Source organism: Tinamus guttatus, unplaced genomic scaffold, assembly GCF_059628265.1.
Source record: "Tinamus guttatus ecotype Peru unplaced genomic scaffold, ASM5962826v1 Tinamus_guttatus_pri_ptg000026l, whole genome shotgun sequence".
Taxonomy (NCBI): domain Eukaryota; kingdom Metazoa; phylum Chordata; class Aves; order Tinamiformes; family Tinamidae; genus Tinamus; species Tinamus guttatus.
The window spans coordinates 2,725,671-2,742,817 of NW_028288560.1; the positions used below are offsets into that span (position 1 = coordinate 2,725,671).

General features: G+C 70.5%; 2 protein-coding genes and 3 pseudogenes across 2 annotated transcripts; all 5 read left to right on the forward strand.

The window, feature by feature from the left end:
* The first annotated feature begins 33 nt into the window (after positions 1–33).
* On the forward strand, positions 34–2,177 carry LOC148596222 (E3 ubiquitin-protein ligase PHF7-like). The gene is made up of 8 exons (XM_088526953.1): positions 34–48; positions 428–529; positions 787–902; positions 957–1,053; positions 1,133–1,239; positions 1,345–1,455; positions 1,640–1,752; positions 1,843–2,177. Exons 1-8 carry the CDS (start codon positions 34–36, stop codon positions 2,175–2,177), a joined length of 996 nt encoding a protein of 331 aa, XP_088383079.1.
* Positions 2,178–2,762: 585 nt separating this feature from the next.
* On the forward strand, positions 2,763–6,965 carry LOC148596223 (uncharacterized; annotated as a pseudogene).
* A 268-nt stretch (positions 6,966–7,233) lies between these two features.
* On the forward strand, positions 7,234–11,941 carry LOC148596224 (E3 ubiquitin-protein ligase PHF7-like; annotated as a pseudogene).
* LOC148596225 (uncharacterized) lies at positions 11,938–14,290 on the forward strand (annotated as a pseudogene).
* A 269-nt stretch (positions 14,291–14,559) lies between these two features.
* On the forward strand, positions 14,560–17,045 carry LOC148596226 (E3 ubiquitin-protein ligase PHF7-like). The gene is made up of 8 exons (XM_088526996.1): positions 14,560–14,583; positions 15,095–15,196; positions 15,455–15,579; positions 15,735–15,897; positions 15,977–16,083; positions 16,189–16,299; positions 16,484–16,596; positions 16,693–17,045. Exons 1-8 carry the CDS (start codon positions 14,560–14,562, stop codon positions 17,043–17,045), a joined length of 1,098 nt encoding a protein of 365 aa, XP_088383122.1.
* Positions 17,046–17,147: the final 102 nt, after the last annotated feature.

Consider the following 17,147-nt stretch of genomic DNA (forward strand, 5'->3'; position numbering starts at 1 on the left):
TCACAGCCCCCAGGGTGCAGCCACAGCCGCCCGATGCCGCCAGCATCAGTGCAGGAGCGGTGGCAGCTCCTGGCTCTGCTTGTGCTCCCAGCACCAGAGTGAGAAGCCGGCAAACACGCGCGTCGCCCTCCGGCTCTGTGACACCCTCGAGCTCGCCATCAGACGTGGCGAGCTCCGTAACCAGCAGCCGAGGGGAATCCGCGTCGGCTTCCAGCTCCCCGGCTCCCGAGAGCAGCCCCCAGGCAGCGCGGCCAGGACCGGAGCGGCGCCCAGGACCGGAGCGGCGCCCAGGACGCTCCCGCCTTGCCCAGCGGACCCGCCACCCGTATAGGCAGCCCTGACAGCCCCGCGGGACAAGCCATGTCCAGCAGGCCCAGGAACAGCCCCTCGGAGCCCGCACTGAGCCCCGGTGCTGTCCCGTTTGCAGTATCTCGCCACCGGGCTGGCGCAGCGCGGCGTGGGCGATGAGGGTATCTGCAGGTTCCTCCCGGCAGATATCAAGCGTAGTGTTAAGGCTGCGAGCCAGAAGGTGAGGCCGGGGCAGGGCCGGCAGCTCCGTGCGTGCAGAGGCTCGGGAGGGCTCAGCCGAGGGCGCGGGACACAAAGGCCGCGTTCCGAGGGGCTCCGACAACGCTCCCGGGAGCTCCGGCGGCTCCAGCGCAGGCAGCGACCTCGTGCACGAGGAGGCTCTGCGGGACGGGAGGCACCGGGGCCTTTCCTGGGGACGCGGGGCTGGCCGGGGAGGCCCAGCGCACGTCACCCACGGGGCTGCCGCGCTCTCTGCAGAGCTGCTTCATGTGCGGCGAGTGCGGTGCCTCCCGCCCGTTTGCTTTCCCAGGCCCTGGGAGCTCATCCTGTGCAGCTCATGAGCAGCCAGGGGAACGCACCGACGCTGCTCTGCAGTAATGAGGGACACCTGGGAGTGCAATGAGTGTGCCGGCCTGGGCCCTGGTAAGAGGCAAAGCCCCGCCGCCCTGGGCTCGGGCCAGGGCCTTTGGCACCATGGTGTGCCCATTGTGCAGAGGGGCCTGGTTCCACTGGGACTGTATCCAGGTAGGAGGTTTCGCCTGTCCCGGGGCACGGCCAGGGCCCAGCAGCAGCTGCTGCTAGCGCCGCTTGGCTCTCTGCACAGGGACTGGCTACCAGCGCGGGCCGCGAGCACTTCCGCTGCCCCGGGTGCAACGACAGGAGGACATTCCTGCCGGAAATGCTCCGAATGGGGATCCTGGTCCAGTTCAAGTTGGTGTCCTGCTGCCCTCATGCCGGGCTCCCCACGGAGCTGGAGGCGGGATGGGAGCCAGGCGAGCGGGGAAGGCTCACGAGCTCCCCTTCCTTCTCCTGCAGAAACCCTGCCTGGGAGGACGGCCGGTACGAGGAGCTGTACGACCGGCACAGCCAGTGCGACGCCAGCCGCTGCCTCTATCGTAGAGGGAGGCAGCGGGCGGAGGAAAGAGGGTAGGGCACCGAAGCTGCCTCTGGCAGCCGCTGGGCTGGCCGCGGAGGCTGTCGCGCCGCGAGCAGGCGCTCAACACCGGAGCGGGGCCGGGCGCTGCCCTGATCCGCTCCCTTGGCCTTGGTCGCCCTGCCGGCATCGTGGCCAGCCCCGGCTGCCACAGCACCAGCCCGTTTGCTTGCCCAGGCCCTGGGAGCTCATCCTGTGCAGCTCGTGCGCAGCCAGGGGAACGCACCGGCGCTGCTCCGCAGTAACGAGGGACACCTGGGAGTGCGATGATTGTGCCGGCCTGGGCCCCGGTAAGAGGCGAAGCCCCGCGGCCCCGGGCTTGGGCCAGGGCCAGGCAGGGTCTCGCGGCCGTGCCGCTCACTGTCCCTCTGCCCTCACAGCCCCCAGGGTGCAGCCACAGCCGCCCGATGCCGCCAGCATCAGTGCAGGAGCGGTGGCAGCTCCTGGCTCTGCTTGTGCTCCCAGCACCAGAGTGAGAAGCCGGCAAACACGCGCGTCGCCCTCCGGCTCTGTGACACCCTCGAGCTCGCCATCAGACGTGGCGAGCTCCGTAACCAGCAGCCGAGGGGAATCCGCGTCGGCTTCCAGCTCCCCGGCTCCCGAGAGCAGCCCCCAGGCAGCGCGGCCAGGACCGGAGCGGCACCCAGGACCGGAGCGGCGCCCAGGACGCTCCCGCCTTGCCCAGCGGACCCGCCACCCGTATAGGCGGCCCTGACAGCCCCGCGGGACAAGCCATGTCCAGCAGGCCAAGAACAGCCCCTCGGAGCCCGCACTGAGCCCCGGTGCTGTCCCGTTTGCAGTATCTCGCCACCGGGCTGGCGCAGCGCGGCGTGGGCGATGAGGGTATCTGCAGGTTCCTCCCGGCAGATATCAAGCGTAGTGTTAAGGCTGCGAGCCAGAAGGTGAGGCCGGGGCAGGGCCGGCAGCTCCGTGCGTGCAGAGGCTCGGGAGGGCTCAGCCGAGGGCGCGGGACACAAAGGCCGCGTTCCGAGGGGCTCCGACAACGCTCCCGGGAGCTCCGGCGGCTCCAGCGCAGGCAGCGACCTCGTGCACGAGGAGGCTCTGCGGGACGGGAGGCACCGGGGCCTTTCCTGGGGACGCGGGGCTGGCCGGGGAGGCCCAGCGCACGTCACCCACGGGGCTGCCGCGCTCTCTGCAGAGCTGCTTCGTGTGCGGCGAGTGCGGTGCTTCCCGCCCGTTTGCTTTCCCAGGCCCTGGGAGCTCATCCTGTGCAGCTCATGAGCAGCCAGGGGAACGCACCGACGCTGCTCTGCAGTAACGAGGGACACCTGGGAGTGCAATGAGTGTGCCGGCCTGGGCCCTGGTAAGAGGCAAAGCCCCGCCGCCCTGCGCTCGGGCCAGGGCCTTTGGCACCATGGTGTGCCCATCGTGCAGAGGGGCCTGGTTCCACTGGGACTGTATCCAGGTAGGAGGTTTTGCCTGTCCCGGGGCACGGCCAGGGCCCAGCAGCAGCTGCTGCTAGCGCCGCTTGGCTCTCTGCACAGGGACTGGCTACCAGCGCGGGCCGCGAGCACTTCCGCTGCCCCGGGTGCAACGACAGGAGGACATTCCTGCCGGAAATGCTCCGAATGGGGATCCTGGTCCAGTTCAAGTTGGTGTCCTGCTGCCCTCATGCCGGGCTCCCCACGGAGCTGGAGGCGGGATGGGAGCCAGGCGAGCGGGGAAGGCTCACGAGCTCCCCTTCCTTCTCCTGCAGAAACCCTGCCTGGGAGGACGGCCGGTACGAGGAGCTGTACGACCGGCACAGCCAGTGCGATGCCAGCCGCTGCCTCTATCATAGAGGGAGGCAGCGGGCGGAGGAAAGAGGGTAGGGCACCGAAGCTGCCTCTGGCAGCCGCCGGGATGGCCGCGGAGGCTGTCGCGCCGCGAGCAGGCGCTCAGCGCCGGAGCGGGGCCGGGCGCTGCCCTGATCCGCTCCCTTGGCCTTGGTCGCCCTGCCAGCATCGTGGCCAGCCCCGGCTGCCACAGCACCAGCCCGTTTGCTTGCCCAGGCCCTGGGAGCTCATCCTGTGCAGCTCGTGCGCAGCCAGGGGAACGCACCGGCGCTGCTCCGCAGTAACGAGGCACACCTGGGAGTGCGATGATTGTGCCGGCCTGGGCCCTGGTAAGAGGCGAAGCCCCGCGGCCCCGGGCTTGGGCCAGGGCCAGGCAGGGTCTCGCGGCCGTGCCGCTCACTGTCCCTCTGCCCTCACAGCCCCCAGGGGGCAGCCACAGCCGCCCGATGCCGCCAGCGTCAGCGCAGGAGCGACGGCAGCTCCCGGCTCTGCTCGTGCTCCCAGCACCAGAGTGAGAAGCCGGCAAACACGCGCGTCGCCCTCCGGCTCTGTGACACCCTCGAGCTCGCCATCAGACGCGGCGAGCTCCGTAACCAGCAGCCGAGGGGAATCTGCGTCGGCTTCCAGCTCCCTAGCTCCCGAGAGCAGCCCCCAGGCAGCGCAGCCAGGACCGGAGCGGCGCCCAGGACCAGAGCGGTGCCCAGGACACTCCCGCCTTGCCCAGCGGACCCGCCACCCGTATAGGCGGCCCTGACAGCCCCACGGGATTAGCCGTGTCCAGCAGGCCCAGGAACAGCCCCTGGGAGCCCGCACTGAGCCCCGGTGCTGTCCCGTTTGCAGTATCTCGCCACCGGGCTGGCGCAGCGCGGCGTGGGCGATGAGGGTATCTGCAGGTTCCTCCCGGCAGATATCAAGCGTAGTGTTAAGGCTGCGAGCCAGAAGGTGAGGCCGGGGCAGGGCCGGCAGCTCCGTGCGTGCAGAGGCTCGGGAGGGCTCAGCCGAGGGCGCGGGACACAAAGGCTGCGTTCCGAGGGGCTCCGACAACGCTCCCGGGAGCTCCGGCGGCTCCAGCGCAGGCAGCGACCTCGTGCACGAGGAGGCTCTGCGGGACGGGAGGCACCGGGGCCTTTCCTGGGGACGCGGGGCTGGCCGGGGAGGCCCAGCGCACGTCGCCCACGGGGCTGCCGCGCTCTCTGCAGAGCTGCTTCGTGTGCCGCGAGTGCGGTGCCTCCCGCCCGTTTGCTTTCCCAGGCCCTGGGAGCTCATCCTGTGCAGCTCATGAGCAGCCAGGGGAACGCACCGACGCTGCTCTGCAGTAACGAGGGACACCTGGGAGTGCGACGAGTGTGCCGGCCTGGGCCCTGGTAAGAGGCAAAGCCCCGCCGCCCTGGGCTCGGGCCAGGGCCTTTGGCACCATGGTGTGCCCATCGTGCAGAGGGGCCTGGTTCCACTGGGACTGTATCCAGGTAGGAGGTTTCGCCTGTCCCGGGGCACGGCCAGGGCCCAGCAGCAGCTGCTGCTAGCGCCGCTTGGCTCTCTGCACAGGGACTGGCTACCAGCGCGGGCCGCGAGCACTTCCGCTGCCCCGGGTGCAACGACAGGAGGACATTCCTGCCGGAAATGCTCCGAATGGGGATCCTGGTCCAGTTCAAGTTGGTGTCCTGCTGCCCTCATGCCGGGCTCCCCACGGAGCTGGAGGCGGGATGGGAGCCAGGCGAGCGGGGAAGGCTCACGAGCTCCCCTTCCTTCTCCTGCAGAAACCCTGCCTGGGAGGACGGCCGGTACGAGGAGCTGTACGACCGGCACAGCCAGTGCGACGCCAGCCGCTGCCTCTATCGTAGAGGGAGGCAGCGGGCGGAGGAAAGAGGGTAGGGCACCGAAGCTGCCTCTGGCAGCCGCCGGGATGGCCGCGGAGGCTGTCGCGCCGCGAGCAGGCGCTCAGCGCCGGAGCGGGGCCGGGCGCTGCCCTGATCCGCTCCCTTGGCCTTGGTCGCCCTGCCAGCATCGTGGCCAGCCCCGGCTGCCACAGCACCAGCCCGTTTGCTTGCCCAGGCCCTGGGAGCTCATCCTGTGCAGCTCGTGCGCAGCCAGGGGAACGCACCGGCGCTGCTCCGCAGTAACGAGGGACACCTGGGAGTGCAATGAGTGTGCCGGCCTGGGCTCCGGTAAGAGGCGAAGCCCCGCGGCCCCGGGCTCGGGCCAGGGCCAGGCAGGGTCTCGCGGCCGTGCCGCTCACTGTCCCTCTGCCCTCACAGCCCCCAGGGTGCAGCCACAGCCGCCCGATGCCGCCAGCATCAGTGCAGGAGCGGTGGCAGCTCCTGGCTCTGCTTGTGCTCCCAGCACCAGAGTGAGAAGCCGGCAAACACGCGCGTCGCCCTCCGGCTCTGTGACACCCTCGGGCTCGCCATCAGACGTGGCGAGCTCCGTAACCAGCAGCCGAGGGGAATCCGCGTCGGCTTCCAGCTCCCCGGCTCCCGAGAGCAGCCCCCAGGCAGCGCGGCCAGGACCGGAGCGGCGCCCAGGACCGGAGCGGCGCCCAGGACGCTCCCGCCTTGCCCAGCGGACCCGCCACCCGTATAGGCGGCCCTGACAGCCCCGCGGGACAAGCCATGTCCAGCAGGCCAAGAACAGCCCCTCGGAGCCCGCACTGAGCCCCGGTGCTGTCCCGTTTGCAGTATCTCGCCACCGGGCTGGCGCAGCGCGGCGTGGGCGATGAGGGTATCTGCAGGTTCCTCCCGGCAGATATCAAGCGTAGTGTTAAGGCTGCGAGCCAGAAGGTGAGGCCGGGGCAGGGCCGGCAGCTCCGTGCGTGCAGAGGCTCGGGAGGGCTCAGCCGAGGGCGCGGGACACAAAGGCTGCGTTCCGAGGGGCTCCGACAACGCTCCCGGGAGCTCCGGCGGCTCCAGCGCAGGCAGCGACCTCGTGCACGAGGAGGCTCTGCGGGACAGGAGGCACCGGGGCCTTTCCTGGGGACGCGGGGCTGGCCGGGGAGGCCCAGCGCACGTCACCCACGGGGCTGCCGCGCTCTCTGCAGAGCTGCTTCGTGTGCGGCGAGTGCGGTGCCTCCCGCCCGTTTGCTTTCCCAGGCCCTGGGAGCTCATCCTGTGCAGCTCATGAGCAGCCAGGGGAACGCACCGACGCTGCTCTGCAGTAACGAGGGACACCTGGGAGTGCGACGAGTGTGCTGGCCTGGGCCCTGGTAAGAGGCAAAGCCCCGCCGCCCTGGGCTCGGGCCAGGGCCTTTGGCACCATGGTGTGCCCATCGTGCAGAGGGGCCTGGTTCCACTGGGACTGTATCCAGGTAGGAGGTTTCGCCTGTCCCGGGGCACGGCCAGGGCCCAGCAGCAGCTGCTGCTAGCGCCGCTTGGCTCTCTGCACAGGGACTGGCTACCAGCGCGGGCCGCGAGCACTTCCGCTGCCCCGGGTGCAACGACAGGAGGACATTCCTGCCGGAAATGCTCCGAATGGGGATCCTGGTCCAGTTCAAGTTGGTGTCCTGCTGCCCTCATGCCGGGCTCCCCACGGAGCTGGAGGCGGGATGGGAGCCAGGCGAGCGGGGAAGGCTCACGAGCTCCCCTTCCTTCTCCTGCAGAAACCCTGCCTGGGAGGACGGCCGGTACGAGGAGCTGTACGACCGGCACAGCCAGTGCGACGCCAGCCGCTGCCTCTATCGTAGAGGGAGGCAGCGGGCGGAGGAAAGAGGGTAGGGCACCGAAGCTGCCTCTGGCAGCCGCCGGGATGGCCGCGGAGGCTGTCGCGCCGCGAGCAGGCGCTCAGCGCCGGAGCGGGGCCGGGCGCTGCCCTGATCCGCTCCCTTGGCCTTGGTCGCCCTGCCAGCATCGTGGCCAGCCCCGGCTGCCACAGCACCAGCCCGTTTGCTTGCCCAGGCCCTGGGAGCTCATCCTGTGCAGCTCGTGCGCACCAGGGGAACGCACCGGCGCTGCTCCGCAGTAACGAGGGACACCTGGGAGTGCAATGAGTGTGCCGGCCTGGGCTCCGGTAAGAGGCGAAGCCCCGCGGCCCCGGGCTCGGGCCAGGGCCAGGCAGGGTCTCGCGGCCGTGCCGCTCACTGTCCCTCTGCCCTCACAGCCCCCAGGGTGCAGCCACAGCCGCCCGATGCCGCCAGCATCAGTGCAGGAGCGGTGGCAGCTCCTGGCTCTGCTTGTGCTCCCAGCACCAGAGTGAGAAGCCGGCAAACACGCGCGTCGCCCTCCGGCTCTGTGACACCCTCGGGCTCGCCATCAGACGTGGCGAGCTCCGTAACCAGCAGCCGAGGGGAATCCGCGTCGGCTTCCAGCTCCCCGGCTCCCGAGAGCAGCCCCCAGGCAGCGCGGCCAGGACCGGAGCGGCGCCCAGGACCGGAGCGGCGCCCAGGACGCTCCCGCCTTGCCCAGCGGACCCGCCACCCGTATAGGCAGCCCTGACAGCCCCGCGGGACAAGCCATGTCCAGCAGGCCAAGAACAGCCCCTCGGAGCCCGCACTGAGCCCCGGTGCTGTCCCGTTTGCAGTATCTCGCCACCGGGCTGGCGCAGCGCGGCGTGGGCGATGAGGGTATCTGCAGGTTCCTCCCGGCAGATATCAAGCGTAGTGTTAAGGCTGCGAGCCAGAAGGTGAGGCCGGGGCAGGGCCGGCAGCTCCGTGCGTGCAGAGGCTCGGGAGGGCTCAGCCGAGGGCGCGGGACACAAAGGCCGCGTTCCGAGGGGCTCCGACAACGCTCCCGGGAGCTCCGGCGGCTCCAGCGCAGGCAGCGACCTCGTGCATGAGGAGGCTCTGCGGGACAGGAGGCACCGGGGCCTTTCCTGGGGACGCGGGGCTGGCCGGGGAGGCCCAGCGCACGTCACCCACGGGGCTGCCGCGCTCTCTGCAGAGCTGCTTCGTGTGCAGCGAGTGCGGTGCCTCCCGCCCGTTTGCTTTCCCAGGCCCTGGGAGCTCATCCTGTGCAGCTCATGAGCAGCCAGGGGAACGCACCGACGCTGCTCTGCAGTAACGAGGGACACCTCGGAGTGCGACGAGTGTGCCGGCCTGGGCCCTGGTAAGAGGCAAAGCCCCGCCGCCCTGGGCTCGGGCCAGGGCCTTTGGCACCATGGTGTGCCCATCGTGCAGAGGGGCCTGGTTCCACTGGGACTGTATCCAGGTAGGAGGTTTCGCCTGTCCCGGGGCACGGCCAGGGCCCAGCAGCAGCTGCTGCTAGCGCCGCTTGGCTCTCTGCACAGGGACTGGCTACCAGCGCGGGCCGCGAGCACTTCCGCTGCCCCGGGTGCAACGACAGGAGGACATTCCTGCCGGAAATGCTCCGAATGGGGATCCTGGTCCAGTTCAAGTTGGTGTCCTGCTGCCCTCATGCCGGGCTCCCCACGGAGCTGGAGGCGGGATGGGAGCCAGGCGAGCGGGGAAGGCTCACGAGCTCCCCTTCCTTCTCCTGCAGAAACCCTGCCTGGGAGGACGGCCGGTACGAGGAGCTGTACGACCGGCACAGCCAGTGCGACGCCAGCCGCTGCCTCTATCGTAGAGGGAGGCAGCGGGCGGAGGAAAGAGGGTAGGGCACCGAAGCTGCCTCTGGCAGCCGCCGGGATGGCCGCGGAGGCTGTCGCGCCGCGAGCAGGCGCTCAGCGCCGGAGCGGGGCCGGGCGCTGCCCTGATCCGCTCCCTTGGCCTTGGTCGCCCTGCCAGCATCGTGGCCAGCCCCGGCTGCCACAGCACCAGCCCGTTTGCTTGCCCAGGCCCTGGGAGCTCATCCTGTGCAGCTCGTGCGCACCAGGGGAACGCACCGGCGCTGCTCCGCAGTAACGAGGGACACCTGGGAGTGCAATGAGTGTGCCGGCCTGGGCTCCGGTAAGAGGCGAAGCCCCGCGGCCCCGGGCTCGGGCCAGGGCCAGGCAGGGTCTCGCGGCCGTGCCGCTCACTGTCCCTCTGCCCTCACAGCCCCCAGGGTGCAGCCACAGCCGCCCGATGCCGCCAGCATCAGTGCAGGAGCGGTGGCAGCTCCTGGCTCTGCTTGTGCTCCCAGCACCAGAGTGAGAAGCCGGCAAACACGCGCGTCGCCCTCCGGCTCTGTGACACCCTCGGGCTCGCCATCAGACGTGGCGAGCTCCGTAACCAGCAGCCGAGGGGAATCCGCGTCGGCTTCCAGCTCCCCGGCTCCCGAGAGCAGCCCCCAGGCAGCGCGGCCAGGACCGGAGCGGCGCCCAGGACCGGAGCGGCGCCCAGGACGCTCCCGCCTTGCCCAGCGGACCCGCCACCCGTATAGGCAGCCCTGACAGCCCCGCGGGACAAGCCATGTCCAGCAGGCCAAGAACAGCCCCTCGGAGCCCGCACTGAGCCCCGGTGCTGTCCCGTTTGCAGTATCTCGCCACCGGGCTGGCGCAGCGCGGCGTGGGCGATGAGGGTATCTGCAGGTTCCTCCCGGCAGATATCAAGCGTAGTGTTAAGGCTGCGAGCCAGAAGGTGAGGCCGGGGCAGGGCCGGCAGCTCCGTGCGTGCAGAGGCTCGGGAGGGCTCAGCCGAGGGCGCGGGACACAAAGGCCGCGTTCCGAGGGGCTCCGACAACGCTCCCGGGAGCTCCGGCGGCTCCAGCGCAGGCAGCGACCTCGTGCATGAGGAGGCTCTGCGGGACAGGAGGCACCGGGGCCTTTCCTGGGGACGCGGGGCTGGCCGGGGAGGCCCAGCGCACGTCACCCACGGGGCTGCCGCGCTCTCTGCAGAGCTGCTTCGTGTGCAGCGAGTGCGGTGCCTCCCGCCCGTTTGCTTTCCCAGGCCCTGGGAGCTCATCCTGTGCAGCTCATGAGCAGCCAGGGGAACGCACCGACGCTGCTCTGCAGTAACGAGGGACACCTCGGAGTGCGACGAGTGTGCCGGCCTGGGCCCTGGTAAGAGGCAAAGCCCCGCCGCCCTGGGCTCGGGCCAGGGCCTTTGGCACCATGGTGTGCCCATCGTGCAGAGGGGCCTGGTTCCACCGGGACTGTATCCAGGTAGGAGGTTTCGCCTGTCCCGGGGCACGTCCAGGGCCCAGCAGCAGCTGCTGCTAGTGCCGCTTGGCTCTCTGCACAGGGACTGGCTACCAGCGCGGGCCGCGAGCACTTCCGCTGCCCCGGGTGCAACGACAGGAGGACATTCCTGCCGGAAATGCTCCGAATGGGGATCCTGGTCCAGTTCAAGTTGGTGTCCTGCTGCCCTCATGCCGGGCTCCCCACGGAGCTGGAGGCGGGATGGGAGCCAGGCGAGCGGGGAAGGCTCACGAGCTCCCCTTCCTTCTCCTGCAGAAACCCTGCCTGGGAGGACGGCCGGTACGAGGAGCTGTACGACCGGCACAGCCAGTGCGACGCCAGCCGCTGCCTCTATCGTAGAGGGAGGCAGCGGGCGGAGGAAAGAGGGTAGGACACCGAAGCTGCCTCTGGCAGCTGCCGGGCTGGCCGCGGAGGCCGTCGCGCCGCGAGCAGGCGCTCAGCGCCGGAGCGGGGCCGGGCGCTGCCCTGATCCGCTCCCTTGGCCTTGGTCGCCCTGCCGGCATCGTGGCCAGCCCCGGCTGCCACAGCACCAGCCCGTTTGCTTGCCCAGGCCCTGGGAGCTCATCCTGTGCAGCTCGTGCGCAGCCAGGGGAACGCACCGGCGCTGCTCCGCACTAACGAGGGACACCTGGGAGTGCAATGAGTGTGCCGGCCTGGGCTCCGGTAAGAGGCGAAGCCCCGCGGCCCCGGGCTCGGGCCAGGGCCAGGCAGGGTCTCGCGGCCGTGCCGCTCACTGTCCCTCTGCCCTCACAGCCCCCAGGGTGCAGCCACAGCCGCCCGATGCCGCCAGCGTCAGCGCAGGAGCGACGGCAGCTCCCGGCTCTGCTCGTGCTCCCAGCACCAGAGTGAGAAGCCGGCAAACACGCGCGTCGCCCTCCGGCTCTGCGACACCCTCGAGCTCGCCATCAGACGCGGCGAGCTCCGTAACCAGCAGCCGAGGGGAATCTGCATCGGCTTCCAGCTCCCCAGCTCCCGAGAGCAGCCCCCAGGCAGCGCAGCCAGGACCGGAGCGGCGCCCAGGACCAGAGCGGTGCCCAGGACACTCCCGCCTTGCCCAGCGGACCCGCCACCCGTATAGGCGGCCCTGACAGCCCCACGGGATTAGCCGTGTCCAGCAGGCCCAGGAACAGCCCCTCGGAGCCCGCACTGAGCCCCGGTGCTGTCCCGTTTGCAGTATCTCGCCACCGGGCTGGCGCAGCGCGGCGTGGGCGATGAGGGTATCTGCAGGTTCCTCCCGGCAGATATCAAGCGTAGTGTTAAGGCTGCGAGCCAGAAGGTGAGGCCGGGGCAGGGCCGGCAGCTCCGTGCGTGCAGAGGCTCGGGAGGGCTCAGCCGAGGGCGCGGGACACAAAGGCCGCGTTCCGAGGGGCTCCGACAACGCTCCCGGGAGCTCCGGCGGCTCCAGCGCAGGCAGCGACCTCGTGCACGAGGAGGCTCTGCGGGACGGGAGGCACCGGGGCCTTTCCTGGGGACGCGGGGCTGGCCGGGGAGGCCCAGCGCACGTCGCCCACGGGGCTGCCGCGCTCTCTGCAGAGCTGCTTCGTATGCGGCGAGTGCGGTGCCTCCCGCCCGTTTGCTTTCCCAGGCCCTGGGAGCTCATCCTGTGCAGCTCATGAGCAGCCAGGGGAACGCACCGACGCTGCTCTGCAGTAACGAGGGACACCTGGGAGTGCAATGAGTGTGCCGGCCTGGGCCCTGGTAAGAGGCAAAGCCCCGCCGCCCTGCGCTCGGGCCAGGGCCTTTGGCACCATGGTGTGCCCATCGTGCAGAGGGGCCTGGTTCCACTGGGACTGTATCCAGGTAGGAGGTTTTGCCTGTCCCGGGGCACGGCCAGGGCCCAGCAGCAGCTGCTGCTAGCGCCGCTTGGCTCTCTGCACAGGGACTGGCTACCAGCGCGGGCCGCGAGCACTTCCGCTGCCCCGGGTGCAACGACAGGAGGACATTCCTGCCGGAAATGCTCCGAATGGGGATCCTGGTCCAGTTCAAGTTGGTGTCCTGCTGCCCTCATGCCGGGCTCCCCACGGAGCTGGAGGCGGGATGGGAGCCAGGCGAGCGGGGAAGGCTCACGAGCTCCCCTTCCTTCTCCTGCAGAAACCCTGCCTGGGAGGACGGCCGGTACGAGGAGCTGTACGACCGGCACAGCCAGTGCGATGCCAGCCGCTGCCTCTATCATAGAGGGAGGCAGCGGGCGGAGGAAAGAGGGTAGAACGAAGCTGCCTCTGGCAGCCGCTGGACTGGCCGCGGAGGCCGTCGTGCCGCGAGCAGGCGCTCAGCGCCGGAGCGGGGCCGGGCGCTGCCCTGATCCGCTCCCTTGGCCTTGGTCGCCCTGCCGGCATCGCGGCCAGCCCCGGCTGCCACAGCACCAGCCCGTTTGCTTGCCCAGGCCCTGGGAGCTCATCCTGTGCAGCTCGTGCGCAGCCAGGGGAACGCACCGGCGCTGCTCCGCACTAACGAGGGACACCTGGGAGTGCAATGAGTGTGCCGGCCTGGGCCCTGGTAAGAGGCGAAGCCCCGCAGCCCCGGGCTCGGGCCAGGGCCAGGGCCAGGCAGGGTCTCGCGGCCGTGCCGCTCACTGTCCCTCTGCCCTCACAGCCCCCAGGGTGCAGCCACAGCCGCCCGATGCCGCCAGCGTCAGCGCAGGAGCGACGGCAGCTCCCGGCTCTGCTCGTGCTCCCAGCACCAGAGTGAGAAGCCGGCAAACACGCGCGTTGCCCTCCAGCTCTGCAACACCCTCGAGCTCGCCATCAGACGCGGCGAGCTCCGTAACCAGCAGCCGAGGGGAATCCGCGTCGGCTTCCAGCTCCCCAGCTCCCGAGAGCAGCCCCCAGGCAGCGCGGCCAGGACCGGAGCGGCGCCCAGGACACTCCCGCCTTGCCCAGCGGACCCGCCACCCGTATAGGCAGCCCTGACAGCCCCGCGGGACAAGCCATGTCCAGCAGGCCCAGGAACAGCCCCTCGGAGCCCGCACTGAGCCCCGGTGCTGTCCCGTTTGCAGTATCTCGCCACCGGGCTGGCGCAGCGCGGCGTGGGCGATGAGGGTATCTGCAGGTTCCTCCCGGCAGATATCAAGCGTAGTGTTAAGGCTGCGAGCCACAAGGTGAGGCCGGGGCAGGGCGGGCAGCTCCGTGCGCGCAGAGGCTCGGGAGGGCTCAGCCGAGGGCGCGGGACACAAAGGCCGCGTTCCGAGGGGCTCCGACAACGCTCCCGGGAGCTCCGGCGGCTCCAGCGCAGGCAGCGACCTCGTGCACGAGGAGGCTCTGCGGGACGGGAGGCACCGGGGCCTTTCCTGGGGACGCGGGGCTGGCCGGGGAGGCCCAGCGCACGTCGCCCACGGGGCTGCCGCGCTCTCTGCAGAGCTGCTTCGTGTGCGGCGAGTGCGGTGCCTCCCGCCCGTTTGCTTTCCCAGGCCCTGGGAGCTCATCCTGTGCAGCTCATGAGCAGCCAGGGGAACGCACCGACGCTGCTCTGCAGTAACGAGGGACACCTGGGAGTGCAACGAGTGTGCCGGCCTGGGCCCTGGTAAGAGGCAAAGCCCCGCCGCCCTGGGCTCGGGCCAGGGCCTTTGGCACCATGGTGTGCCCATCGTGCAGAGGGGCCTGGTTCCACTGGGACTGTATCCAGGTAGGAGGTTTCGCCTGTCCCGGGGCACGGCCAGGGCCCAGCAGCAGCTGCTGCTAGCGCCGCTTGGCTCTCTGCACAGGGACTGGCTACCAGCGCGGGCCGCGAGCACTTCCGCTGCCCCGGGTGCAACGACAGGAGGACATTCCTGCCGGAAATGCTCCGAATGGGGATCCTGGTCCAGTTCAAGTTGGTGTCCTGCTACCCTCATGCCGGGCTCCCCACGGAGCTGGAGGCGGGATGGGAGCCAGGCGAGCGGGGAAGGCTCACGAGCTCCCCTTCCTTCTCCTGCAGAAACCCTGCCTGGGAGGACGGCCGGTACGAGGAGCTGTACGACCGGCACAGCCAGTGCGACGCCAGCCGCTGCCTCTATCGTAGAGGGAGGCAGCGGGTGGAGGAAAGAGGGTAGGACACCGAAGCTGCCTCTGGCAGCCGCTGGGCTGGCCGCGGAGGCCGTCGCGCCGCGAGCAGGCGCTCAGCGCCGGAGCGGGGCCGGGCGCTGCCCTGATCTGCTCCCTTGGCCTTGGTCGCCCTGCCGGCATCGCGGCCAGCCCCAGCTGCCACAGCACCAGCCCGTTTGCTTGCCCAGGCCCTGGGAGCTCATCCTGTGCAGCTCGTGCGCAGCCAGGGGAACGCACCGGCGCTGCTCTGCAGTAACGAGGGACACCTGGGAGTGCGATGAGTGTGCTGGCCTGGGCCCTGGTAAGAGGCGAAGCCCCGCGGCCCCGGGCTCGGGCCAGGGCCAGGCAGGGTCTCGCGGCCGTGCCGCTCACTGTCCCTCTGCCCTCACAGCCCCCAGGGTGCAGCCACAGCCGCCCGATGCCGCCAGCACCAGCGCAGGAGCGGCGGCAGCTCCCGGCTCTGCTCGTGCTCCCGGCTCCAGCTCAAGAAGCCGGCAAACACGCGCGTCGCCCTCCAGCTCTGCAACACCCTCGAGCTCGCCATCAGACGTGGCGAGCTCCGTAACCAGCAGCCGAGGGGAATCTGCGTCGGCTTCCAGCTCCCCGGCTCCCGAGAGCAGCCCCCAGGCAGCGCGGCCAGGACCGGAGCGGCGCCCAGGACCAGAGCGGCGCCCAGGACGCTCCCGCCTTGCCCAGCGGACCCGCCACCCGTATAGGCGGCCCTGACAGCCCCACGGGATTAGCCGTGTCCAGCAGGCCCAGGAACAGCCCCTCGGAGCCCGCACTGAGCCCCGGCGCTCTCCCGTTTGCAGTATCTCGCCACTGGGCTGGCGCAGCGCGGCGCGGACGACCAGGGTATCTGCGGGTTCCTCCCAGCAGATATCAAACGCATAGTCAAGGCTGCGAGCCAGAAGGTGAGGCCGGGGCAGGGCCGGCAGCTCCGTGCGCGCAGAGGCTCGGGAGGGCTCAGCCGGGGGCGTGGGGACACAAAGGCCGCGTTCCGAGCGGCTCCGACGACGCTCCCGGGAGCTCCGGCGGCTCCAGCGCAGGCAGCGACCTCGTGCGCGAGGAGGCTCTGCGGGACGGGAGGCACCGGGGCCTTTCCTGGGGACGCGGGGCTGGCCGGGGAGGCCCAGCGCACGTCGCCCACGGGGCTGCCGCGCTCTCTGCAGAGCTGCTTCGTGTGCGGCGAGCGCGGTGCCTCCATCGACTGCCGGGGGAAGGGCTGCGGCCGCAGCTTCCACCTCCCCTGCGCCGTGGACAGCAGCTGCCTGACGCAGTTTTTCAATCAGTACAGGTAAGGGCTGCAGGAGCCTCCGTGCGTCCCGTGACCCTGCGAGGGGCTACCAGAACCAGGCTGCGCAGGGTTCCTGCGGCCCCTTTGCCCGCCCTGCGGAGCCTGGCAGCCCCAGCGCTTCCTCACCCTGCTCCTCTTTACCGTCTTCGCCCCAGATCCTACTGCTCGGAGCACCGGCCGCAGCAGAGCGTGCCCGTGACACCTGATGCAGAAACGCTCTGCATCATCTGCTTCGAGCAGCTGGAGGACAGCCTCACCTTTGGCACCATGGTGTGCCCATCGTGCAGAGGGGCCTGGTTCCACCGGGACTGTATCCAGGTAGGAGGTTTCGCCTGTCCCGGGGCACGTCCAGGGCCCAGCAGCAGCTGCTGCTAGCGCCGCTTGGCTCTCTGCACAGGGACTGGCTACCAGCGCGGGCCGCGGGCACTTCCGCTGCCCCGGGTGCAACGACAGGAGGAGATTCCTGCCAGAAATGCTCCGAATGGGGATCCTGGTCCAGTTCAAGTTGGTGTCCTGCTGCCCTCATGCCGGGCTCCCCACGGAGCTGGAGGCGGGATGGGAGCCAGGCGAGCGGGGAAGGCTCACGAGCTCCCCTTCCTTTTCCTGCAGAAACCCTGCCTGGGAGGACGGCCGGTACGAGGAGCTGTACGACCGGCACAGCCAGTGCGATGCCAGCCGCTGCCTCTATCGTAGAGGGAGGCAGCGAGCGGAGGAAAGAGGGTAGGGCACCGAAGCTGCCTCTGGCAGCCGCCGGGCTGGCCGCGGAGGCTGTCGCGCCGCGAGCAGGCGCTCAGCGCCGGAGCGGGGCCGGGCACTGCCCTGATCCGCTCCCTTGGCCTTGGTCGCCCTGCCGGCATCGTGGCCAGCCCCGGCTGCCACAGCACCAGCCCGTTTGCTTGCCCAGGCCCTGGGAGCTCATCCTGTGCAGCTCGTGCGCAGCCAGGGGGACGCACCGGCGCTGCTCCGCACTAACGAGGGACACCTGGGAGTGCGATGAGTGTGCTGGCCTGGGCCCCGGTAAGACGCAAAGCCCCGCGGCCCCGGGCTCGGGCCAGGGCCAGGGCCAGGCAGGGGCTCGCGGCCATGCCGCTCACTGTCCCCCTGCCCTCACAGCCCCCAGGGTGCAGCCACAGCCGCCCGATGCCGCCAGCACCAGCACAGAAGCGGCGGCAGCTCCCAGCTCTGCTCATGCTCCCGGCTCCAGCTCAAGAAGCCGGCAAACACGCGCGTCGCCCTCCGCCTCTGCGACACCCTCGAGCTCGCCATCAGACGCGGCGAGCTCCGCAACCAGCAGCCGAGCGGAATCCGCGTTGGCTTCCAGCTCCCCGGCTCCCGAGAGCAGCCCCCAGGCAGCGCGGCCAGGACCGGAGCGGCGCCCAGGACCGGAGCGGCGCCCAGGACCGGAGCGGCGCCCAGGACGCTCCCGCCTTGCTCAGCGGACCCGCCACCCGTACAGGCGGCCCTGACAGTCCCGCGGGACGAGCCGTGTCCAGCAGGCCCAGGAACAGCCCCTCGGAGCCCCCGCTGAGCCCCGGCGCTCTCCCATTTCCAGTATCTCACCACCGGGC